Here is a 25,491-nt window from a genome sequence, read left to right on the forward strand (position 1 = left end):
TATAAAATTACCAGCATTTGGTGGTTTTCAACTCCTCCCCTAAAATTTAAGTAACAATATTTAGGTGGAAAAAGCAAACTCCAAAAAAGTTCAACTGAACATTCAAGTCTTTTTAAAGAATCTGTCTAAGCTTAAAACTAGGTTCAGGCACTTTCAGTTTTGTGTTTTTCCCATTAGTTTTAATCGCATCACATACTAACACCCGTGTGCTCGGGGCGCACACACACACACACTCACTCTCACACATAACAAAAGAAAAGCAGTGTGTCACTTGTTACATGTAGTCTACAGGGAAATCAAGCAACTAGGGAGAAGCAATGCCCACTTCATCTGCACGAATCCACTCCCGAGACACTGAAAGGGACAGAAGACTTTCACAGAACAGAGGCGTCCCTTACATGGTAAAGGAGGCAGGTCCTAGAACTACTGGCTTGGCAGTGAGCCACTTCAAATTATAAAAAGGTATTTACTTTTATTAATTAATAAATAAATACTAGATGATCTCAACTGTACCAAAACAGGATATCAGAAAAAAAGACCTGTGCAAAAATACATATTTAAATATGTACAATTCATTTTTAACAAAATATGTCTTCTCAAATAGGGATACTTCCATATTTATAATAGAACAAGAAATTCCAAAATAAAGATACAAAAGTAGGTTTTCGTATAATTCTTTGTTCATCATTGCAGCACTTTTTCTTTTTTTGTAAGTTAAGAAAACTGCAGGAGTTGTCACGGAATTCTATTGGAAAGAATATAAAAGTTATCTTGGTTTTAAATTGATACCAAAGTCTGTCTAGAAATAACCCAACCACTGCAAATTTGGTTTCTGCAAGTTAATTCAGTTCAAAAAAATACTTGTACTCCCGTGTTTTGAATGGTCTTACTTGTTCATTATAATAAAAAGTAGTTGTAGGAGAAAATAAAAATATTTGAACAACAGTCTAAAATTTAATAGCACTGTTTAGAATAGGTCTGTTTGTGGCAGGCAGAGTCCAAAATGGCTAATTTCCTAATCCCGATGCTCTGTGTACTACCGGGAGACAATAATGAAATTAAAACCTCAATCTAAGAAATCAAAGGATCAAGATTCACTTATCTAAATATCTACATTATTCTGAGTCAACTTTCTATCATGGGTCCTATTCACATCTTCTGGAACAACATGATCTGTCTACAATTCCATCACTAAAAGCAACTTTATTTATAACCATCAAGTCCCCTTGGCTCTGAAAATAAATTCTACCCATCCCCCATTGCACTTGTCACTGAGGAATCAGCTAGGTACGTTCTGACTTCCTCTTACCTCCTTCTGTCCCTCTCCTGGGATGAAAAACCAGACCAACCTCTCCTAACCACACCAAATGGGCCCATCTGTGTACTCTTCTTACAAGCTCTCTTACAGTATCATTTTAAAAACATTTACTAATTGATTGCATAATAACTGAACAAGATACTGTTCTCCCCTTCCTTTAAAAAAAAGAATCAATATTTTACATCAATTTATAGTTAAAGTATCTCCATAAACTTTGTTATCTTACATAATAATTCTGTAGCAATTCACATTATTAGGCTGGTAACCAAGTATTTATTCATTCTACCTGTTGTTGACTGAAAATTCCCTGAATCTGAAGTTTGTAATCCAAGAATTGTAAGGAAAATAGATGCACTGACTGGCTCTGTCCTGGCTCTACCCGGGGCCATGATTGGAGCCTTGGGAAATTTACCCTGTGGTTGGCAACTTCCTGTGTTCCTCTAAGTGAAATGCCTGGTTCTCCTTTCAGGAGGTGCCGGTGGAATCAACTATTGAAAAGCTCCAGCTCATCCCCTCAAATTCAATGGCACCTTCTCAGGCAGAGATGCCTTAACCTATCAAACTCTTTCTCTGGGGGTTAAGTACTAGAAAAAACACTCTGGGTGGGTGGGGGGTGGGTGGGTGGTCTCTGAAACCCTCAGGAACATCACAGGCATTAATCCCAGGAAAGGAGGTATGTCACGGAGCACCCCACCACCTCCACATGGGTGCCGTCACCTGCACCCCGCCCTGGGTGCCTGCTGCCCACCTCAATGCCATCCCCAGAAACGTGTGCAGCGGCAGGATACGGGGTGTAGATACGCACAACACCGGGAGTGCTCCAAACAGAAATTGACACTTAGTCCCAGGACAGGATCCAAAGAGGTTGAGGGGAACACACAGAGCGCCTCGGAAACATCTAAGTATTCCAGTGACTTGGTGAGTGACAGATTCTGCTGCATCCCAGTTATTTCATGTTACAAAGGCAATTTTTAAAAACAGGAGCCTGGGCAGGATAACTGGCCTAATCATATTGTTTAACATGAAAACAAAGGTTAAAAAAAAAATCAATCTCTTTGGAAATCGTGGAAAATTTTCCCCCACAGTGATTTTTATCTGCCCCCTCCCATCAAAATTTGTCTTTCCATATCAAAATTGTCTGCATTTTCTTTTCTTCTTTTAAATTCACACAGAATTGCTTTTGTACCATGAAAAGTAAGCCTCTACACTGGTGTATCCTTGCTCTCTGGCCATCAATGGCTTTTAAACCAGTTCACACATGAAAAACTTCTGACGGCTTCTGATCCCAAATTACTTGCAAAAGGCTGGGCGAAAACACAGGCTCTTTTATCACGGCGCCTCACACTAACGTCCACACTCCATTCCGAACTCCCGATGTAAACACCTAGCCACAGACTCCCTTCTCCAGAGGGCTGCTCGGGGTGCAGCTCTGCTTGCCCCCAGAGGTCTCTCCAGTTACGGTATCTGACTGCTGGAGAGGGACCTGGGGCCTACAGATGCCAGGGTGAGGGAAGACCTAGGCAGGGAGAGTGAGGGAGGGAGAGAGGGAGCAAAGACTACAGTCACACTCTTGCCGAGACACTGGCGCCAGCCAGCCTCCTCCAAGAGCGGCTCGGTGATACACCGCAGGTGCAACAACGAGACAGGAACTTCTCACAGGTGGCAGCAAGCCGTCCAGACCTCTAACACTGATAAAAGCAACTCGGTGGCTGGACTTGATCCAGTGTCCTGTAACGAGTACTCACTGCTACAGACAAAGCTTCAGGGGCATCCTCATTAAAACAACGGCCCGGCAGATTTCTACCCTCGAGGCCCACAGGAGGCTGGGAAAACAGACTCAAAGGTGTCGTGGAATCCAGAGTGATGAGTGGAGGTGTAACTTGTCGTCCAAAGTGTCCACATTATTCCTCCCCATGCTATTTCCAGCTGTCAGGGATGGGCCTTTGGCTTTCAAAAAAGAGGGGGGTGGGGAGACATCGAAAGGTAAGTAAGCGGCTGTCCCCAGCCCTGCCCTGATTCTAAAAAGGTACTCCCAAGGCCACGCACCGCTCATGTCTCCTCTGCCCGGGCCGTGCCAGGAGCAGGCAGCTAGAGAACTTGGTTTTAGCTTTCAACAGTCTCCAACGACCTTGGGCACAACCCTTCTAAGAGACTGGCTCTCAGAAAACAGTCCAGAAGAGATGCAGCCTGGGTTTCTAGCTTAGAGAAAAGGCTCACATGTTTGCCTTTTGGTTCTATTTACGGATGCTGCTTCCTTGAGGCTTTTCCAGGTTGTCAACTGAGAATTGAACAAGGTCAAATGGGCGAACACACAGGTGTGAAAGCTCACACCCAAGGCGGAGGGGAGGCAGGGAGAGGGAACTCTGGCCTTCGCTGGCCTGCAGTGAGCTATTTTTAGGTCCTTGGTGGCAAAGCCCACAAGTTGACTCAGGGGCTGGGCGGGCACTCAGCAATATCTCCCAGGCTCCCCAGCAGGTCCCCGATTCTGCTGTTGAAGGGACTCAAACCAGCCCAGTTATCTCGGCTCTAAAATCTGCTCCATGGAGAAGAGCGAGGTCAGGCCCCTAGTGGTCTAAGAGCAGACTTCTGTACAGCATTTTGGAGGCATGGGTCCCTTTGATAGTCTGAAGAAAGCTACTGGTTGCCTCTTGCAGCTAAATGATCAGGGATGTAAAAATATGCAATACTTTTTTGGGCAGTTCGTCCATCCTGTGGTCTGTAGCCATGCCCCACACCCCCCGCCCACCGAGTTTGTGTAGCGTAACAGAAAGTATTGCACTGCACAGAGAAAACCTTTCTCAAATACAAACATGATGTGAAACTGCTTTTAAGGAAAAGAACCTAAACATGGGCTGTTTGTCCAAGGGGGACATAGTCCTCCTCAGATGGTGGAAATGAGAGGTGGCAAATGGGTAGCTCCTGAGCCAAACTTAGCTGAGAGATGTGTGGGCTTCACCAGATCAAGACAAAATGAAAAAAAAAACTACAGAGCTTTGGAAAATGGTTAAATTTCTCATGAAGGTTCAGATGCGCAGTTTCTCTCTGAAATTAGAGCAAGTTTCTGGGAGTCGCCGCTCTGTGCAGACGAGGCGCCCACTCGCCAGTTCTCCACCTTGCCCCTACACCGGGGGCGGTCTGGTCTGCAGTGGCTTCCGTGTGAAGACGGCCCGCTCCGTGACAGTGGTGCGTGCAGTGGGACTTCCCTCCCGGGATTCACATGAATCGGGAAACTATGCTCAGAAGGGTATTACTAAGGGATGGATTCTTACAGGGTTTGCAGTGCATTTTTATGCTTATCATTAAACTATAAATCAAGAAGTTTTCACTTGTCCAGGAATCCTGTTCAAAGGCCCAAATGACACACAAATAGCCCGTATGTATTTGTGGCTCAAAGAGAAGAACTGAAGCAGCTGCTACTGAAATTTATGTGTCATTATTTTCCCCACACCTTTGGCGCCGAGTTTTCATTCACACATATACTGGAGGGAAACTTCTGTCTCATGAAGAAACTTCTTGGTATTTTCTGGACAAGTTCTAGTCTGACATTTATGTTCAGTTTTGAAGATGAGGAAGGGAAAACAAAACCAAACAAAACAAAAAGAGCCTCACATTTTAAAGCAGAGCTCTGAGGGTGACACTGCTGAAATTCCTGCTTGTAAGCAAAGACAGAAAGTGCTCTGCTGAATGAAATGACAAGATGAGAGAGGAGCTGGACAGAACAAAGAGGAAGGTGGAGGAACTGGCCACAGGAACAAACAGCAGCCGGAGGAGGAGTGGGGAGGAGACAAGACACAGCCAGAGAAACCACGGTCAGTAACAAATCCGATGCCCGACAAGCCCTTTTCTAGAAACAGGTCACATTCAGGTTTCTTTTCAATCTGTTAACTTCAACGAGATATTAGTCTTCTGCTCTGCCATAGTTAAATTCTGCTTCCCTGCCTCCTTGGAAAACAGGAAGGAAAACACAGAGGGAGGGAATTAACAAGAAAATCTGAAACTCTTTGATGGGAAAAATATTAACAGCCTTTTTCAAATTTAAATCATCCCTTTCTACATCAGCTTGATTTTCGCCCAGCTTTCTTCAGAAAAACGTACGAAAGGACTGCGCTCCAGCACACGGAGGGCCCCACCGTCATGCAGGATGGTGTCCACCGCCCCAGCTGCTGAAATGCGCTTGGTGTGGCCTCCTTAGCCAGGAGCATCTTCCGAGTCATCAGAGAGTCTGGCAGAGAGGCGCCCGTGTGACCTTCATCTGGCCTTCAACTCGGCCTTTTCTTAAAAGACACCGTGAAGCCGGACACTTGCTTTTAGGCAAACCCACCAAACCGACCACACAGATCTCTGAGTTGATCAACCATGTCAAGGGAGAGGCCACGAGCCTCCCCACGGGGCCCCCAGGCCCTGTCCTACCTGATGGAGGAGGGAGCTGTTCGTCAGCCCCGGTGCCCCCGGGCTGGGGCCCACGTGTTTTGCGTGGACGTTGTTCACGGCCGGCAGTTTGGCCACCTTGGTGGGCTTGCTGCTGCCGCCGCTGCTGTTGACACCACTCGAGCCGGGTGAGCACTTTCTTTTCTTTCCTAGGAGTTTGTCCAAAGGAGTGTGTGAGTGCGGGTAGGCACCGTGGGAGTTGACGGGTAGCTCGCCGCCGGCCTGGTGCACGAAGGGGCCGAGGGAGAGTGTGGAATCGCCGCTGTTGACCATCACGCTCATCCTCTTGATGGACTCACAGGGGTTCCCGCTGGAGGTGCCCCGGCACCCCGGCTGCTCGTGCCGGCCACCCACCGAGTTCGCTCGGCTGGCCACGCAGTTGAGGCTGATGCCCGGGGCAGAGGCTACTGCTGCGGGGTGGGGAGGTCCAGAATGAGCCACACAGTTTTTCCTAAAAGACTCCATGGAATGAGAAGAAGAGGACGAGGATGACGAGGAGGAGGACGAGGGAACTAACAGTGGGGAGCTGTTTTTGCGTTTCTTTCCTGAGCCGCCGCCGGCACTGCTACTGGCGTTGTGACAGTTCGTGCTGTTACCAGAAGAATCCTTGGGCCGTAAAGACTTGCTGGATTTCAGCTTCTGAGGTTTCCGGGCCATGGGGGAGGAGGGCACGGAGGACAGGCCGGAGGGCGTGGAGGGGGAGGAGGAGGAGGAAGACACTTGTCTGGACTGCATACTGCTCACAGGGTCCACAGCCCCGGAGGCGGCGGGCTGGGCGTTCAGTGTGGTTCCGTGAGCTGGGACCAACTTACTGCTGGGGGAGACGCAGGTGGACGAGAGCGGGACAGGGGAAGGTGACACGGTGGCTGCTGCCAGGTAGCTAACCCCACAGTGTGACGTCGGCACAGAGTTTGTCCGGTGAGGAACACGTGTGGACACAGGCGATGTGGTACTGGGAACGGGCGGGATCTTCCTGCAAAACAGAAGAGGGCATGAGCAGCGTCCACCAGGGCCCTTCGTGGAAACTTTCAGAAGGAGACCTCCTACACCTCTGGCACCGAATACATCCTTTGGTCAGAGGGATCGCGCCAAGATGCTGAGCCACAAGGAGTGTCACTTCAAACTCTTCACACTTTCCTGTGCTCTGAGAACACTGGCCTTAAGTCCATGCGCTGGGGCCACATGTTCATACCATATCCTTTCATCCAGCGCCACGAACGCCCTGATTCTGGCTACTGATCTTCCTTCTTCCTAAACCAGGTCATGGCGCTAGACCTCATGTATCTTCTGCCTAAGACACGGTCACCCCAACTTCTGCTCATCCTTCCGTTTTGGCCCATCATCACTTTCTTAGGAAATATGACTTTCCTAACTTGCTTACTTCCCGCTCTGCCCCATTCCTAGACTTGGGAAGGCTCTGGTAGTTTTAAAACGTGTGACTGAGGATTACTGTCCAGCGTCTCTGCAGATGGAGCAATTCACAGCTGATTTACTACTGTCCATCCAGCACAAGGTCTAGAACACAAAGGCACTCAAACACTAAGAGAACTCATGAACAAACAGGGAAAAAGGAAGGACACAGCTAGTTAGTAACAACTGCCAGGTCCCAGATACTGCCTGCAGAGCTGGGAAGCCCCAAATCTCAGGGGATTTCTGGTCAGTGTTCTGACAATGGATTCTGATAATACTATCTGGGTATCTATTCAAACAGTCACATGAGGGACCCTCCCCACTTTTATTTTAGCTATGACTTTTAAAATCTAACAGCACCAAAATATCAAAAAACCCTATAGCATAATTAACACTCAGGTAGCAAAACAGCAAATGGCCTGACTAGAAGTCAGCTGCCAAGACTGCCCTGCCCCACACTTCACGCGGCAGCTCTGGCTGATCCAACTACCAGCAGTGCTCCTCAGCCTTCAAGTCAGAGAGCTGGCCTAGATCGCTGCCAAATCTCTCTCGATGCTTTCTGAGACGAACTATGCTGCTAAGTCACTTCAGTCGTGTCCAACTCTGTGCGACCCCATAGACGGCAGCCCACCAGGCTCCCCCGTCCCTGGGATTCTCCAGGCAAGAACACTGGAGTGGGCTGCCATTTCCTTCTCCAATGCATGAAAGTGAAAAGTGAAAGTGAAGTCGCTCAGTTGTGTCCAACTCTTAGCGACCCCATGGACTGCAGCCCACCAGGCTCCTCCGTCCATGGAATTTTCCAGGCAAGAGTGCTGGAGTAGGGTGCTGAGACGAACTATAGCTATTCATAAAAGGAATTAAATAACTGCAAGTGTTCACACCAGCCTTAAAACCTTCCCCCAGCAAGAGTGCGGCTCCTACTCTAAGTCTGTGCTTCCAAACGTGGCTGCACGTCACAATCATCCGTGGCGTTCAGGCCACACCAGGATCACGGGGGTGGGGGTCCAGGCACTAGTAACTTCTAGATTTCTCCAGATGCTGAGGTTGATTGAGAAGCTGGGCTTCTATCCCCATGTTACTCACGAAGGATAAGCACTGACATTACAGGAGAGGCTTATTGGAAATGCTGAGTCCCTGGGCCCCACCCTAGACCTCCTTCATCAGACAGTATATCTCAGCAAGACCCCTGGGGCACTGGCACCTGTGAGAAGCCCTGATTGAAACTCAATGCAGGGGCCCCTGCTCCCTGGGTGCAGTGGCGTCTCATGGCCACCAGGTGGCTTAGGAGGACAGAGCCTCAAGGCCAGGCTGCTGGAACCAAACCTGGGGAAAAGGAAAGGCTTCCATAGGGGCAGGGATGTGGACTCTGGATGACATTACTAGTTTCTCATTAAAAAGCTCTTTCAAGTCATTTCCTACCTTTTGCATAAAGAAGAGACCAAAAAAAAAAAGACTAGGCAGTCTTACTGACCTACGTTTGCATGAATAATCCCAAGACATACAAGCAACTAATAAAACTGTCTGTGAGGAGTGGGTGGAAAACAGGAGCATGGCGATCAGGGGAAGTAAAACTTTTTACTATGTGCCTCTTTGTATCCATTTTTCCTTTTTTAGCCAGTCTTAAAAATTAAAAAAAAAGAAAACTCACATCAAAATCTGATGACCATCCCAGCCCGTCCTTGGTGGTAACGGCACACAGACAGCAGACGGAGCACGCAGGCTGAGTCAGAGCAAGAGCCAGCTGCCCTCACTGCCATCCAGAGCCTCCACACGCTGCGGACCACTGAACCACTGCCAGCTTACAGTCCCCCACGCACCCCCGGCTTAGCCACAGCAACCGAAGCACGAGGGCTCAGGACAGCGCTGGGGCTCCTCGCAGGAGAGAGGACGTGCAGCTGCGTCAGGGCGTGGGACCCGGACTGCATCAGGAGGCTCCTTGAGTGCCTCAAAGACGCCACCTCAAGAGGAGTTCTCCTCTGTTGAGAAGTGCTGAGCCGCTCCTGGCAAATCCCAGGGGCTGCCTGTGCCAGCCCCCCTCAATCCCGTGTCGAGAGCACTCATTTCCTCAAGCATCTGGCCTGGCACCTCTCTCCAAGCTCCTACCCACCCCAGGCCTGTATGCCAGCTCATCACTGAGCAGCCTGTCTCTGCTGAACTGATTTTTTAAAATCAAAGGTCATGGTAATGGAAAGAAAGTTTCCTCCTCACTGGGAGCAAGTGACTGATAAGGCAGGCAGACTGCGACACAGCAGAGAGACAGAACAGCAGTCAGCCAGGGGACCCTGCTGCTTCAGACACTACAGTGCAAAGATGTCTCTCCGCAGGAGCCACCAAGAAGCAACTCAAAGTCTCTCACCCAAACCCTGGCCGTAAACCACTCATCAACGTAACAGGGATAGAAATCCCCGGGACTCTTCTAAGCCCTGACGAGTATGTTAAATCCACAGGTCTGTAACCTCCGTGAGCTCTCCAGGTCCCACAGGGTAAGAAACTGAGATTTCACGCATCTTAAAGTTGTCTGATCTGAGGCTACCACCCCCCCCACCAAAAAATATTCCAAAACCACTGCCCAAGTCTGTCTCTGGGTCAAAACACTGTTACTTCATTAGAGCTCTTACCTAGTAAGAACTAGGAACAAACATGAAATAAAGCCGAGTAACACTGCCACGGGGCTGGTCTTCACTATGAACAAATGTAAGCCCTACTAATCACCATAGACATGGTCCTCTGGATCGTGGACTATCCAAGGTCTCTGACAACTTCCTCTGACTATAATAGGAAACACAAGCAGAGAGGCAAATAGATGTACTTGTAGAGTCTACTCAGGGAGGCACTAGGGTAAATGATGCCCAAAGGGAGGATGTGGGATGACTAGGTACTACTAGACAGCCCCCTTTAACAAAGCTCAGTGCTTCCCAAAGTCGGTTCTATCCAACACTAGTCTCCCAGATGCTCCCCTAAAACAGGTTCCCAGGTCACAAGAGCCTGACAGTCCACATTATATATGATATCATCCTATGTTCATTTGAGAGTTACAACGAGCAGCACTCATTAAAGGCTCTGAGAAGTCCTGCAATAACAAAAACTTTCCTTTCAGAAAAAAAAAAAACAAAACTTTCCTTTCAGAAAGACTGGGTTATAAACTTTTTGGGCCACGGAACTCCTCTTCAACTTAAAATCACACTGGGGAAACAGGAGCATGTGTAAGGCCACACAACACGATCGCCTTACTTTCAACTGAAAGCCAGCGCAAACAGCTCCTTTGCCTGAAACCCTTCTCCCCAGGGCTCTAAATCGGTGTCATCCAACCTCTCGGATCTTCTCTTGTTCCAAGAGACTCCTCGCTGGTTCTCAAATAAGCCACGTTCTTTTCTGACTTAAGACCTTCATGTGCACTGTTCTCCTTGCATGGAACCCACTCCTCCTGGCCTGTCCCACGACTACTCTTTCTCACTCACTCATTTCAGCTCAAGGGTCCCTTCACACAGGTTCTCCATGAAGCCCTCTGGCCTGGAGCTATGAAAACTGTATTTGCTACAGTGTCTGGCCTACAGTAATCTCAGTAAGAGATACAGATTATAAGCATTTCTGTTATTCTCTCTTATGACAAGCTATGATGTCTGTTCTCTGTTGCCTGGCTTTCACGTTTCTCCCTGCCCTAGAACCTGAGCTCCGTCCATCTGGAAGCCCCTCGGCCTGAAACCCCAGCACCGAGAACGAGACACATCTGCTGCAGGAGTGAATGCACGAATGATGAAGCCCTTCCTCCAGGGCTGGGCAAGCCCTTATGTTCATCAGAGAGATGATGACCTTCCTTAAATCAGCCCCATAAGCAATGAAGAGGATGCAGCCCCAAGGCCCCACCCGCCCCGGAGGTGGCGGACAGGCACTCACTTCCACAGCTGCGCGTTCAGATGCTTCTCCACCATGAGGTTGAGGGCGCAGCGAAGCCGGTTCCACCTGGAGTCAAACACGTAATAGCCTCTTCCAATCTGCCGGCTCCCAAATGTGCAAAACTGCAAAGAAAGAAAGCAAACGCTTGGGCTCTCGGACTCTGAGGGTGCACAGCCCGGGAAGGAGCGGCCGGGACAGACAGCACTGACTGAGGACTGCGGGCTGTGAAGCATGAATGTGACAATGCCTAGCCCTGAGCGTCATGGAAGAGACTGCGAGCAGCAGCAGATGCGCCCGCCAGAGAGCATGCCGCCTCGGGGCGACCCGCATGGATGAGGGCATGCTGCGGTCCCCGGCACGCCCCCCGGCACTGCCCTGTCCCTGCTGCGTGGGGAGGGTCGGCACGGGGGCGGGTGTGGAACTTACAGATGCTGGCTGAGGATGATGACCTGAATAATGACAGTCCAGTTTTTCAACAGACTCTTCTTTGTCATCGCCTTCTCCCTCCTCACTGGATAACCGAGAAGCTGGCTCAGTGGCAGGCAGGGGAGGGTGTGGAGACTCATAGACTGGAGGAGGGTCAATGGGGGCACTCCCACCTTGCTGAGCAGGGCAGCCTGGAGGCCTTGGTGAGCAGAAAGTGCAGCACTGATCAGATCACACCACATGTCTGGGAATCAGCCGCCTCGACTCAGATACAACCATGTATCCAAAACCACCAGGGGAGCTCTGGGCGCCACCACTAGCCCTTGGGTACACAGATGCAGATCCAGGGTGCCTGGAGCGAAGGGGTCTCTCTCCTGAACCGCACGATGTCAAATGGAGCTTTCTGCCAGGTCTAATCAAAGTCACTTACAACCTTTCTCCTTCCCACCTGGTCCTCCTATTCTCCCCAAAAAAGGCAAGATGTATGTGGAACTTAAGCGAATTCTTTGATTCCTCTTCAAATGTCACTTGGAACTGGGTTACTAAGGCGATCAGTGAAATTACAGGTAACATGCTCTACAATAACAGGGACAGGAGGTGATAAAAGAAGGTGGGCTCATGTGGGTGATCTGGAAGGTGGGACTCATGGACAGTAGTGTGCTTTTCCAACACAGAAAGGCCTCATGTTTCTAGAGTTAAGCCCACTTTGTTTAAGATGGTGGCACTTTAATGAAAAGGTGGCCAAAGAAAGGACTTGCTAAGGATCAGCGGCCTGGCCCTGGGCGCATTCTGGGGCACCTGCTCGGAACACTCCTCCACTGTGCTGAACCAAGGGGCTCACGTGGGGACAGGCTCAGGCACACACTCAGGTTTCCACAGGGAGGCACTTCCACCCCTCATGCGACCATTTCAAGAATTGGACATGTGAGGGGAAAAGGTTAATTAAGCAACAGCAGCCAAGGGTCGGCACTTTCCTAAGCAGAAGGCCCCAATACTGATGGTCGAGACACAAGACCCTCGGTTATCTGTGCCTTTTTCCCTTCTCTCTGGATACAAAGTCCTTTACTTGAACTTGGTTAAATATACAAGCACACACAGGCATTTACTCAGCCCACCATCACTGTGTCTGAGGGATGTGGCTAAGTTCTGACCTGCTGCTCACTGCACAGCTCCAAAGCCTAATGTGCACTCCGGCCAGAGTCCCAGATGAATGAATGAAGATACATGTAAAAGGATGCTATAAAAACTCAGGCTGAATGCCTAGCCCTAGCAAGAATCCCTTCTACTGTATTTTGCAAGAAGCAAGACACATGAATGGGAAATTGGTGCCAAAGCCATGTGAGGTGTCCCCCTCGCTATTACAGGCAGGACCCAGCTTCACCCTGCTCTGCAGGGTCAGGAGACACGCATGTGGAGCAGGCAGATCTAGCTTTACTCTGCTGCTTGTGTTTGGCCACGAAGAGCCCTGGTTGAAACTTACTGATGAACAATTTTTTTTTCCTCTTAAAATAAAACCCAAGTAGGAAACATGCCCTCTTCTCACAACTAGCCTGATGCCTGTCCTCAACAGCATGACACACCAGGACTCTACAGGCTGCACACCTGTTCTCTGAAGGAGGGAGAGAGCTGCAGGATGCGGCTTACCTTGGAAGACTGGGGGTGTGAGGTTTAGGTTTACTAGCTATGAAAGGCTTTGATTCGGAGGGAATCACTCCGTGAGAGTTTTGGTGTGGCTCCTGTGACGTTCTAGGAGGGGTGGGATGTGGGTCCCTGAGAGGCTGCGCTGGTTGCTGAGAGTCCGGATGGCGAATCGATTCCTTTTCCCTGGTTTTGTTTTTGTGCTCGGCTAACAACACGTCGAATCGTTTTCTTCTACCCTGGACAGCCCTCCGCTGGGTTAAGGAATGTGTCTACACACCAGAAACAACAACAAAACAAACAGAAATGGAGGAATGTCATTAATAATTTTTTAATGTCATATATCAAAGAACACCGATGCCAATAAAAAAGCAATCTAGACCGTTAGCATAATCAAAGGCTGCTTAGCATTTGATAAGGGAAAAACCTTAAGAGTATGAATTTTATTTTTTTTTAAAGCTAGAAGCAGATATTCCAGGCTCCAAATGTATAAGACTCTGGTGATGTCACTTCCACCAGAAGAAAGAAAAAAAAGTCAACCATGCCACCTGGTGTGTAACTGAGGGGCAGACGATACAAACAGGTGACAGGTCCTTAAGTTCTGTGTCACTGGAGCAATTCATTGATCAGGACTGTCACCAACCCCACTAGAAAGTCTCTTCTTGGGCCACTTAGAGTTTTCAGTATTAAAAGGGAAGAAACACTTCCCTTTTATGGGATGATACATCCCATAAACATGTATCAGAAAGTCTTCTTTCAGTAACTGCCAGAGAGTAAAAATCAAATACAACTGCTTCTTTATTCCAGAGACAATGCCATAAGGACAGAGGAAGCGGCTAAAGACACCCTAGAAACAGGGGCTGATGCGGCAGAGGGAGATCTGGGAATTAAAGAGTGTGAATCCAAGAGAAGACAGACTGTGAACAGGAAAAGATGCACAGCAGCGTGAAACCCCATGAACATGCACTCACTATGGAAATCAAGAAAATGGGACAGACAGCATTTCTGGAACTGGAGACAATGTGTAATCTCAGAATCAAAAATGGTCACATCTTTAGAAATTTGGAATTACTCTTGAGAAGAAGAAAGGTCAAGTAAACCTGACCACTCCTTCCTGTCAGGACCCCTGTCGGTATTAAAAAAATAAATAAATAAGCAAGGCGCCACTAACCACAGAGGCCCAAATAACACCTCCCAAATATGAGTGAGTCGAGTCCTTCCCTCACGCATGCCACCGCAGCACTACAAATGATCATTCTCGTGTGCTCACTGTCCACACATTATACAAGTACACTGCCCTACAGGCTTACATGTCTGCTGCAGCGGGAAGGATTTAAGGACAGTCAGACTTCTCATTCCCTTGTGCAATTCAGTAACATAACCCAGTCCTTATCAGTCACACTGCAACTATGTCTGCCCAAATGTAACCTGGCACAGACAGTTAGAAACATGAGTAGGGCTTTAAAAAACTTTTTACTTGTTTTTCTTTAATATGTAATATATCCCAAAGTAACCCAAATGAAGCCAAGAACCTGTGTCTTGTTCAGTGCTGTACAAACACCTAGGACAGCACCTGGCACACCATCAATGGCTCAAACGAAAAGCAGATACAAACAGTGGCCCTCCAATACGCGCTGAACGCACACATGAATGCACGATGTCACTGGTCCACCCGCCCGTCTCTCAGACAGATGATGGAGGAGCTACTCCTCACCTGAGCGTCCCCTGGTGCCCGGCATGGCAAGACTGAGTGAAGAAAGTAGGCAGAGACGATGGATATTTCCCAAGCTTGGTTTGAAGAGTAAATAGCATTTCCACTGGGTTCTGAAGAACAGTCTGACGTTGCCCATCAGAACTCTGGGAACTGTCTGAAGCCCACAGATAAAGACCCACTGTAAGGCGGCCCGGGGCCCGGCTTGCCCTAACACCCGTGCTCCCTGCTCCCCACGCCTCTGGCACCAGGTGCTGCTTGCTCTGTCTCCTGCCCACCCCCAGGCTGCCCTGTGGACCCTAAGCTGTTTGCTCTGCCCTCCTCCCATAGCCTTCACACCGACTGTCTCTGCTGTTTCTTCCACCCCTTTTCTGCCCAGACAAACCCCAAGAAGTTCAGCCTCGTAGGCCTAAGGTGAAGGAGCCTCCCCGACTCAGTTCCCCTAGTGAAGACTGCGACTACCCTGGCCTCTCTTTGTATTACTCATCAGAGGTAACTTTTACCATAAAGGGTAGGAGCCAGGCCTTGTTCAAGCCTGTATCCTGGGGCCTAGAGGGAGGTCTGTGCCCACATGTGTGTGCAGTAACTGTTTCTACACGGAGAGGAGCCCGAGTCTACCTGTATGAACATGCAAGGACACAGAACAGAACACTGGATAGATGAGGAAGTGAGGAGGGGATAGCGAGGGTGGCAGGCAGACGACAGAATGACAGGAGTGGGCAGCGGCAGGTGCCCTGACAGCCAAGAGAGCAGACAGTGTCCTCAGCCTAACAGAGACCTGGACAGCAGCCGGGGGACACTGAGCTGGGGCGCTCAAGCGTGTTCAGCCCCACGGCTTAAGAGAGGAAGGGAAAGGGAGACGCAATGACCAACAGACCACGAGAGCAAAGCACGGGCGTCTGTGCCAGGACAGGCCAGTCGCCATGCTGCGTGCTCCGCCAGTTCTATGGTGCACTTGTGCCCCGCCTGGGTAAGGATACATACTAATGCAAAGAGAGGCTAAGCACCCTACTAGACGCTCAAGACCCGTTAACAGAACACGTGAAGGGCAAGCACAACTCGAAGAGACGTGAGAAAAAGGCAGGATCCACATAAAGCCACTGAAGGTTCAGGAAGAAGACTGGGCAAATCCCTTGCAGAACTGGAGTTGATAAGGCTTTTGGTTCATCAGCATGCCTCACAGATAATTAAAGAAGAGCATCCTGGGTAAAGTAAGCAGCCTTCACTAACCACAGTTATCACAACACTGAGAAATCTATGTGGCTGAGAGTCAGGCAGGCAGGGAGAGAGTGGAGAGAGGCTGGCAAGTGTGATACAGTGTGGAGCAGGGCTGAGGGACGCGCTCACGTTGAATGGGACACAAGTGTAACAGAGCTCAAATGGCTACCGTCGACAACGCACCATTCGAAGTGTTCAATTAATACGACGGAAAGCAAAGCAATTTGTCCTGAGGAATTCTTAACTGGGAGATTCAAAGGCGAATTTGAAGTGGAATGACCTCTGTGATAAAATGCAAAATTCAGAACATGCACGTGTATGTATGTTTTCCTCAGAGAAAAGGATCCATAATTCTTTAAAAATTAGATATTTAAAGGTGCTCTTGACCAATCAATTTCCTCAAAATATTCAGTACCTTGTTGCAAGATAAAACCCACACACTAAAATTAAATATTCATAAGAACTATCTACAAATAACATTCCTCATTTCTGAAGATCTTAATATTCCTCCACTGTTTAGTGGGTGAAGTGGAACCTGAATGTCTTTATTCAAACATAATCCTTGGCAAAATTTACTATAATACATCAAAAACTTTATTAATTTGTAGTGAACACCACTAACTTCTATAATTTTTAACCTTCGCCAAACAATGGCTTTAAAATTACTTCAAGGCAATGATTCTGAATACTTTTTGAACCCATCTGCAGGGTAGCTGGGGACATAAACATATATGCTCATTTACAGAGGGTCTACTGAAGCCACCCCTACATCCACACTGATTTTATAGTAAATACACCACCTTCTCATGAGCACACTGGCTGAGTTTTCTAAGGAAAACTCAGGGAAGAAAGGGAGAATCTTTACATTTTCATCGTGTGTGTGATTGATGCTTTTGAACTGTGGTGTTGGAGAAGACTCTTGAGAGTCCCTTGGACTGCAAGGAGATCCAACCAGTCCATCCTAAAGGAAGTCAGTCCTGAATATTCATTGGAAGGACTGATGCTGAAGCTGAAACTTCAATACTTTGGCCACCTGATGCGAAGAACTGACTCATTGGAAAAGACCCTGATGCTGGGAAAGATTGAAGGCGGGAGGAGAAGGGGAAGCCAGAGGATGAGATGATTGGATGGCATCACTGACTCAACTGACGTGAGTTTGAGCAAGCTCCAGGAGGGATGTGGTGATGGACAGGGAAGCCCAGTGTGCTGCAGTCCACGGGGTCACAAAGAGTTGGACACGACTGAGCAACTGAACAAACTGATGCATATGTATACACACACCGATATACATACTTGTGTGTGTGTGTGCGCACACACAGATATAGGATTACACGTGACCTGGGTTTTTTAAAACTAAAAAAATAACACTATCTCAAAGTCACAAATTTTTTAAATTGCTGTAAAATTAAGAACCAGAGATTACACAAACATTTTAAGAATCTACCCATACATGCAAAGGAAATTTCTGGATGTATCCTATGTCAGTACACTTCAAAACACAGTAAAGGGGAGCCTCTCAAATTAAAGGCATTGACGATAACAGATTGATTAGGGGAAAACACTGTCCTCCTGTAAACAACAATGCCCGCTGGGGGCAGTTCAGAACAGCAGTTTATAACAATAGCCCCACGTGTTCTGAATTGGAGGTGTTCTCCATCAAAACAGAGCCAACACCGCCCTTAAAAATCCAGGAAAGTCACCAGAACAGAGGCCCTGTGGGTGAGAGAGACCTGGGGGGGCAGCGCTGCGCAGCCCCGGCCCCCAGCTTCCCGGAGCACTGGGCTCTCCCCAGGGCCCCTCCCTACCTTGCATGTCAAAGACCGGGTGCAGGGCTTCTTGGTGTCGAGGTCGATGACCCCACAGTGGATGTCAGGATCAAACTCTCTTTCTGTCAAAAGCACACAGACATTACCATGGGTTCAACACTCCTTCATTTATTCTGAAAATAGAAATCTGAGATTCTCTTATTTCAGGCAAAATTATAACTTGAAGCAACTCTATCACATTATCAATAAATGGAAAAAATAAAATGTTTTGAGCACTGAAAAAAAAAGTCGCGACATCACTGAGAGGATGGGCATTGTAGTCACCAGACGAAGGAGAGGGACCATGTGAGCCAGCATTCCTCACTACTCATTCAAGAACACGCCACTAGAAAGCTACTTTTATGTCACCTACACACACGTGCACTTTAAAACCAAGGAGGAGGAGGTCAAGGACACAACTTAGGGAACTCCATCTGAAAGCTGAAGTTGGCTAGTTCTAAAAGGAGGACTTCTAATAATAGTTGATTTGCTCCCCCAGGAATGCCCAGTTAATAGAAAAAGAAATACTGAGAGAAAAAATATGAAGTTACCTGATAATCTCTTATTTAAAAACTTCCTGTTATTGGAGTAATCTTCTGACTTCTTTTCCAGAACAGGTGGTGCAGGAAGCCCTTTGCCATTCAGAATGTGTCCAGGTGAAGGCAAGGTTGGCTTTGGTATTGAGGGGCAGTTAAGGCCAGGCTTGACTGAGGAGCTCACAGGAGCAGGACAGGTGGGCCCCACCGCGGATTTCAGTAGTGTGCCATCCATCTTCGGATGAATCTTTTCCACTTTGATAGAGGGCGTCATGCTGTTGTAGGGGAAGTGAGAACACCAGCACCTGAGTGCCCTGCAGCCCCAGGAGACTGGCAAGCCAGAGGGATGAGGCAGAACCTCGGTCTACCTATGTGCCATGCAGAGCTAGGTTCCCAAAGGCACCTTGGGACAATCTGTTAGGACTATGCAGAAAACTCAGCAAACCTTTATCCATAAGCCTTTCTGGAGAGGCAGAGAGCTCCAGAGGAACTATCACATTTGCGTGGCCTTTCTTCATTCCAGAACAATCTTACACATGAGCCTGTTACCCAATGCAACTCCTGCAAGCAGCAAAATATGAAAGGGTCTCAAAGGACCAGAGACTACTCCAGGACCCTGTGAGGATATCTTTTGAGAACTGTCATTTTTAAGAACTGATCCATCAAAATGAAGTAAAATGAGTGAGTAGAGAAGAGCGCAACTGAAATTAGAGAACATTTCCAAGAAAGGTCACTATGGACTCAGAAGAACTGAATGATGCCTTATAGTTTATCTCCAAGAAGAGCCTCTCTGCCCCTGTCAACGAGGAAGATCCAGGTTTAATTAGGACATGACGTGTCACTGAAGCGGTAATTCTCCAGACCCTGAAGAAGGCTTCCCTGACAGGAGCCTGGAATCTAAGTGCCTGGCACCCAGCTCGTGAGCACTGAATACCTGGATCACTAACCAAGAACTGATTTTTCTTGGCGTCTTACCGATCCTGTCACTTGGGTGGCAAACACTGCTTCGAAGCTAACAGCTGGCCTGGTCCCCATCTAAAGCCCAGCTACAGACACAGAAAATCTGGACCAGTGAGGTTTTGTACATTTTGTCCAACGCAGTCAGTGCTCTAACAGCTGTTAAGCTGGCGAGTGACTTACACGCTGCACTGGCATTTTCTTTGGCGCTCTGACAGCTCCAGGAACGAAAGCCAAGCCCGCTGTACTTGCGCTTCTGACAGATGAGTGGAGGCTGGGGGCTTAGCAACCAGGACAAACAGCACCAAACAGCTGTACCTGGAGCAGCCCGACAGTGGCAGAGACACCACAAGATGCCATGGCCTCTCCAAGCTGGCAAGGTCTGTGCACAAGAGCAGGTGTGGCCGCTGCCCGAAGATTAACCAGGTTATCAGACCTTGGGACTGAGACGTATGGCATACCCTCCACAGGGAGGCGGGCCAGGGAAAAGCCACCCGCCACCAAGGCCGAGGGATGCCATGAGCCGGCAGGACGGGTTTCCATGAGCGGCTGCTCTTCACGTGACCACACAGAGCCTGCCAGCTATGGAGCCACCGCGGAAACTTGTCAAGGCCTGTCCTCGTAGTGGGAACCTCTTTCAGCTTCCCCTCATCAGTGCTCTGACGTGAACCCAAGTCAGGGGGTGGGAGGAAGCACTGCTTCCCTATTTGCTTTGCAAGGCCCAGAAAACCCTAGAACAGCTTCTGGGGGTCTCTGGTTTTTATTCTCACTGTTAGCATCAGTGGCGGCAGCACCAGCACCCCTTCCTGCACAGTCTCCTGCGGGGCTGACACTAGCAGCCTTGACTGGCTAACTGACTCTAACACATGAATCCTACCGTCCCAGTGACCCTGCACAGGGGCCATGGTCTTAAAACTCCGAGAAAAACAGGGCCTTGGCTAAGGCCCCTCAGCTAGCAAGTGACAGGGGCGGGATTTGAACCTCAGGCCTGTTCGACTGGAGAGTCCCATGGCTAAATCTTTTCATGCTTCCCTCTCATTGTGCACATAAAGGAGATAACCACAGTATCTATTACACAGGATTGCTGTGATAAGTAAATGACAATACACGCAACTAAATCTCAACAGCTGGCACAGAAGAAAGGATCAGTAGATAAGTATTATTAACCTGATCATTATTGCTATCATGACTCTGCAAAGTTGCCCAAGCTGTAATAGGGAAACAAAAAGAAACAACAACGTGTATCTGGATGTCCCCCAAAGTGGGCTTTCTTCTACATTATCCACAGACACTCTCACAGGCTACTTGTGTACACAGTTCCACTTGCGGCCGGTGAGCTTTAAGAACCCTCTGAGCCATACTCACATTCTACCATGGGGGACTCTATTTTGCTGAATGGGATGCATTGGCCTGTTCCCCCTGAGCTGCAGTTTCTCTTTGGGCGATTTCAACAACTTGGAACTTAACGAGGATGTGCTCAGGACACCTCCGCTGGAAGAACGGCTGCTTCCACTTCCACTGCCTCCTTTGCTTTTGGACAGAGAAGGGAAGAAGGAAAACACTGAAGTGGGAGGAACGGCCAAAGAAGGCTTGCTGGATGAGCTATGTCTTCTTTCTGAAAAGGAAAACAAAGTGGGGGGGGGTGGGGGGGGTGGAGAAAAAACAGTTTCAGGCAAGTCTTCAATGGAACCCTGGAGGAGTCCCCTGAAATCAACACATTTAGGTTCAAAAAATGTGTCACTAAGTGAAAATATATTAAACTCACCAGCTTTCAGAAATGGCTTATCTAGGCCCTACAGACTTATTCTGGATTCTAGGAACTGGTCCTTCTGCTTAAGAAAACATTTCACCATAAAGAGGTTTATCATACATAGATAACCACTAGGAAATTAAATAGCCACTTTAAACCTGAGACTACTGGGTTTTGCATTTTAGAAATAAACCTCACTGACTCCAATTTGTAGTCAGAGAGGGCAAAATTATTCATTCATCTCCAGAACTCTGTTCATTGACACCACACAGAATTATTTCTTCCTTTCTAGTGCGGGATATCTCCAATTTTCAAAACAGCAAAGTGTTAAGAAACAAGTTGTACTTTCATTTTATTTTTTTGTCACTACCCACCAGCACATGACACCAAATAAGAATGTTTCTAGGGTTATCTTATCATTCCTTATGAATCTGTGCTGAAATTTTCCAGTGAATCACTTCACTCCCCTCCCCCAACCCCTCCCCCACTTTTAAAATAATCTTACTTGACTACAGATGGCACAGCTCTGGTTCACACCACTAAGATGCCAAAGGCGTAAGACAAAAATACCACAAATAGCTTTGCCTGTTTTATAAACCAGGAAGTAATTCATGGTTAAGCAAGAACTACACAGGTTTAACTGAAAATAAGTCTATCCACTAGAGAATCAGGTTCTCTCAGAGTAAGGCAATGCATACTAAATAAATCGAGAGCTGAAGAATGTTACCATCAGAAACAAGTACATTATTTAGTAACTTTATCTACTTAAGTACCTTATGCTGGTAGCTTAGTAATTACCTTCAGTTAAACTTGTACTTTAAAATGGCATGTTTGCTTAACTCTTAGGTTTAAAAATGTATGTGACTCAACATCTATTTCTCACAACATGGAAGCTATATGAATATTTTAAAAATCGCATATTAGAATCAATTTGACTACAGTTCAGTTCAGTCACTCAGTAGTGTCCAACTCTTTGCCACCCCATGGACTGCAGCACACCAGGCTTCCCTGTCCATCACCAATTCCCGGAGCTAGCTCAAACTTATGTGCATTGAGTCAGTGATGCTACCAACCGTCTCATCCTCTGTGGTCCCCTTCTCCTCCTGCCTTAAATATTTCCCAGCATCAGGTACTTTTCTACTGAGTCCGTTCTTTGCATCAGGTGGCCAAAGTATTGGAGCTTCAGCATCAGTGCCTCTAATGAATATTCAGGACTGATTTCCTTTAGGATTGACTGGTTTGATCTCCTTGCAGTTCAAGAGACTCTCAAGAGTCTTCTCCAACACCACAGTTCAAAAGCATCAATACTTTGGCCCTCAGCCTCCTTTATGGTCCAACTCTCACATCCATTCATGACTACTGGAAAAACCATAGCCTTGACTAAATGGACCTTTATAGGCAAAGTTATGTCTCTGCTTTTTAATATACTGTCTAGGTTAGTCATAGCTTTTCTTCCAAGGTACTAGCATCTTTTAATTTCATGGCTGCAGTCACCATCTGCAGTGATTTTGGAGCCCAAGAAAATAAAGTCTGTCACTGTTTCCACTGTTTTCCCATCATGTAAATGGTTTATTTCCAAATGTCTTTTTTAACCAGTGAAGCTGTGCTGAGTTATTCGCAGAAGGACATCTGGTCACTGATGCTTTATGAGGTACTAAGAGCCTGCTCTACACCAGGACAAAATTATTATGTTATCTATAAACAGAATTCAAATTCTCCAACTAGAACAAACAAAGGCTACAACCAAGTTAGGAAGGCCTAACTGGTAGTCATTTATAAGTGCCTGCTGCTTTCTTCCTCAGATATGACAGTTGTGTGTAAGGGAGGGAAAGCCAAAATAAGTTAATTTGGCATCTGAGGATTTCTTTTAAAAAAAAAAAAATTAAGTTTCCTTCTCTTCTGTGATCCCCAGATACTCTGAATGTACTTTCAAGCATCAGCCCTTGTCAGCCAGGACTGCGAAAATCTGTTTCCATTTCCCGACTCCCTTGGATGACGGAGCTTATTGCCTCAGTTAGCCGCCCCTGACAACCCGGCACAGAGTAGGCCTTCAGTTAACATTGGCCTGACTGGTGCAGCTCTTCTTGTGAAGAGAGTGATTCTCACATGGTCCCAGACCAGTACTTCTCAACCCTGGCTACTCATGGGCATAACCTAATGAGCTAAAAAAAATACTGATGCTTCTTCACTTCCACTCTCAGAGATTCTGATTCTGATTTTTCTGTGGCCTGGGCATTCAGATGCTTACAAGTTCTGTGTGATTCCACTGCTCAGCCAATGGTGAGAGACTGCCTAACACCAGGCTAATGTCTCCAGGACCATTAACCACAGCTGAGGAAGTCCACATCTGCCACATAAAATACTATTTTTCACTCAACATTTCTATGTAAATGATCAACTCCACTGTTTCTCCCTAATCCAATATTCACCAGTCTCTTATGGGGATATCACTGGTGTTTTGGACACAACAATTCTCGTACAGGACCTCAGGGTGGTTAAAATTCCTGTTCCCCGAGCCCCTCATCACCAGTAAATGGTACCACTCCACCAAGGGCAACCTGAATCTACCCCCAATCAAAACTGCCCCTCCCAATCTATTTTCAGATGGCCTAGCATGAAATAGGGTATCATTCAGTTGAGAGATATTTTCCCCAAACAATAGTATGTATAAAATAGGTTTTAAAAGTCTGTAATATACATTACACTTCTGATATAAATTAAATATAAAAATATTCATCCATATTCAGGCACAAAAATCATCCTGTGTATCCGCAGTGGAAGAGTACTAAGGAATACCACAATATCTGTAATACAAAGAGGGGGAAAAAACTTCCAACCAGATCTTTGACTTCTAGGAAATACATTCCTTTTACAATTTGACGTGTTATCAGAATTCTCAAGTGTCTCTGAGTGAAAGTGATGTATTTTCTCTTATATCAAATGATGTAAATTATCAATCTAATTAATCTTCTGTAATGATCATCTTGAAGACAGAAAGTAATTCTGAAGCCACTGATCTACTAGGGAATGATTTCAGCATGAAGAATTTCTGCATTTGCTTTTGTGAGATTTCCTCTGTAAGAAGCACTAGGTGGACACAGAAAACGACACCTGGTTGAACTAAGCCAGTGAAAATAAAAGCACACACCCTCAGTCTGCTCACCCCCACCAAACATCCACCAGCCACCCCAGTTCACCACGGACGTGAGGAGCCACGCCACCCACAGCTGGTGCGACATTTCCCTCCATTTCGGATAGGCTTCCTTCCACCACTTCACAGCAGCTCACAACCTGAAACCCTGCTGACCTCGACCTTCAGAAGCGCGTGCCAGGCTGTCTTCAAGGAAAACTCACATTAGAGTATTTAGGCATTTTTCAAAGCATTTAATACACACGCAACTGTGCTACCATTCTTGTTAGGGTCCTACCTTTCTCAGTGTCACTCACTGATTAAGTTTTGACCGTTTGTGCCCATTATCCCATCTTTCTAAAGAGTCTCTTGTGGGTTTTATTGCACAACTTTGCATAGTGCAGTAATTTTTTAGGAATGCATGTTTTGTTATAGCAGAACTGACTGCAATTTCAGTTTGTTCTTTCAATTTTCTTTTTTGGCCACACTGCATGGCATATGAGGTCTCAGTTCCCCAGCCAGGATTGAACCCGTGCCCCTGGCAGAGGGACACAGGGTTCTAACCACTGGACCCCAAGGAAGTTCCTGCCCTTTCAGTTTTCTATTCTCATTATAGTCCACTCTCCCTTTTTCTTCAGTTAATGCTTTTTTTTTTTCCTTGTCTACTAACTCTTGATATGGGATTTTGCATTAGAAAAATCCAGATTCAAAGTTTTCTAACACTAAAAGTCAGCTGATGTACCAATAACTTATCAAAAAAGTTATATTTCCTACTGCAACAATAAAAGCTGCTTAAAAATTTACAATGGCAATCTATCATGTGAATTTCTTTCATTCACTAAAACTTGAAACAGACTGTGTGTGTGTGTGTGTGTGTGTGTGTGTGTATAAATGTGATCCTGGCTGAAAAGTGCCAGCTCAAACCCTCGTCACGCTGCTGAATTAAGCTGTTCCTTCACATCATGGTCTGCTAACTTATTCACTGGAAAGGGCGGCATCTGGCTTTCCCTTCACAAGAAAATAAAGATGAAAAAACCAAATTAAATTATAGTTGTGTTGGACTCTCCCCAACCTTTCAAGCTGGGCCCTTAATTTTCTTAAGATTTTTAAACGTGTTTTGTTTCTAGATCAAAAGGGAAATGGGCAACTTATGGGTAGGGTTAGGGACCTTATCCTAAGTGGACAAACTGGTGGCCAGATGCTAAGCGTGACTGCAGTGTGGTTTGGTGAAGAGTCCGAGTTGAATTTTCACAGCACTCCTCTCTCCGAG

General features: G+C 47.1%; 1 protein-coding gene across 16 annotated transcripts in view; it reads right to left on the bottom strand.

Annotated features, from left to right (window-relative positions):
• Window positions 1-1,938: 1,938 nt before the first annotated feature.
• The window catches only part of ATXN7 (ataxin 7), a 131,502-nt gene continuing 107,949 nt past the window's right edge, over window positions 1,939-25,491 (bottom strand). For 15 of the 16 annotated variants that reach the window (XM_086367045.1, XM_086367043.1, XM_086367047.1 and 12 more), the window contains 7 exons: window positions 20,707-20,956; window positions 18,400-18,659; window positions 17,849-17,931; window positions 13,121-13,386; window positions 11,477-11,675; window positions 11,051-11,172; window positions 5,139-6,719 (listed from right to left, as the gene is read on the bottom strand). In XM_086367045.1, coding sequence (XP_086223171.1) covers window positions 5,678-6,719; window positions 11,051-11,172; window positions 11,477-11,675; window positions 13,121-13,386; window positions 17,849-17,931; window positions 18,400-18,659; window positions 20,707-20,956 — 2,222 coding nt within the window. In that variant the 3' untranslated portion in view covers window positions 5,139-5,677. Of the gene's footprint in view, window positions 3,266-5,138; window positions 6,720-11,050; window positions 11,173-11,476; window positions 11,676-13,120; window positions 13,387-17,848; window positions 17,932-18,399; window positions 18,660-20,706; window positions 20,957-25,491 lie in introns of those variants that run through there. The other variant, XM_086367042.1, reaches the window with a different exon arrangement.

The sequence above is a fragment of the Bos grunniens genome, chromosome 22, assembly GCF_055505025.1.
Source record: "Bos grunniens cultivar Pamir isolate PY7600 chromosome 22, Bosgru_T2T1.0, whole genome shotgun sequence".
In the NCBI taxonomy this organism is placed as follows: Eukaryota; Metazoa; Chordata; class Mammalia; order Artiodactyla; family Bovidae; genus Bos; species Bos grunniens.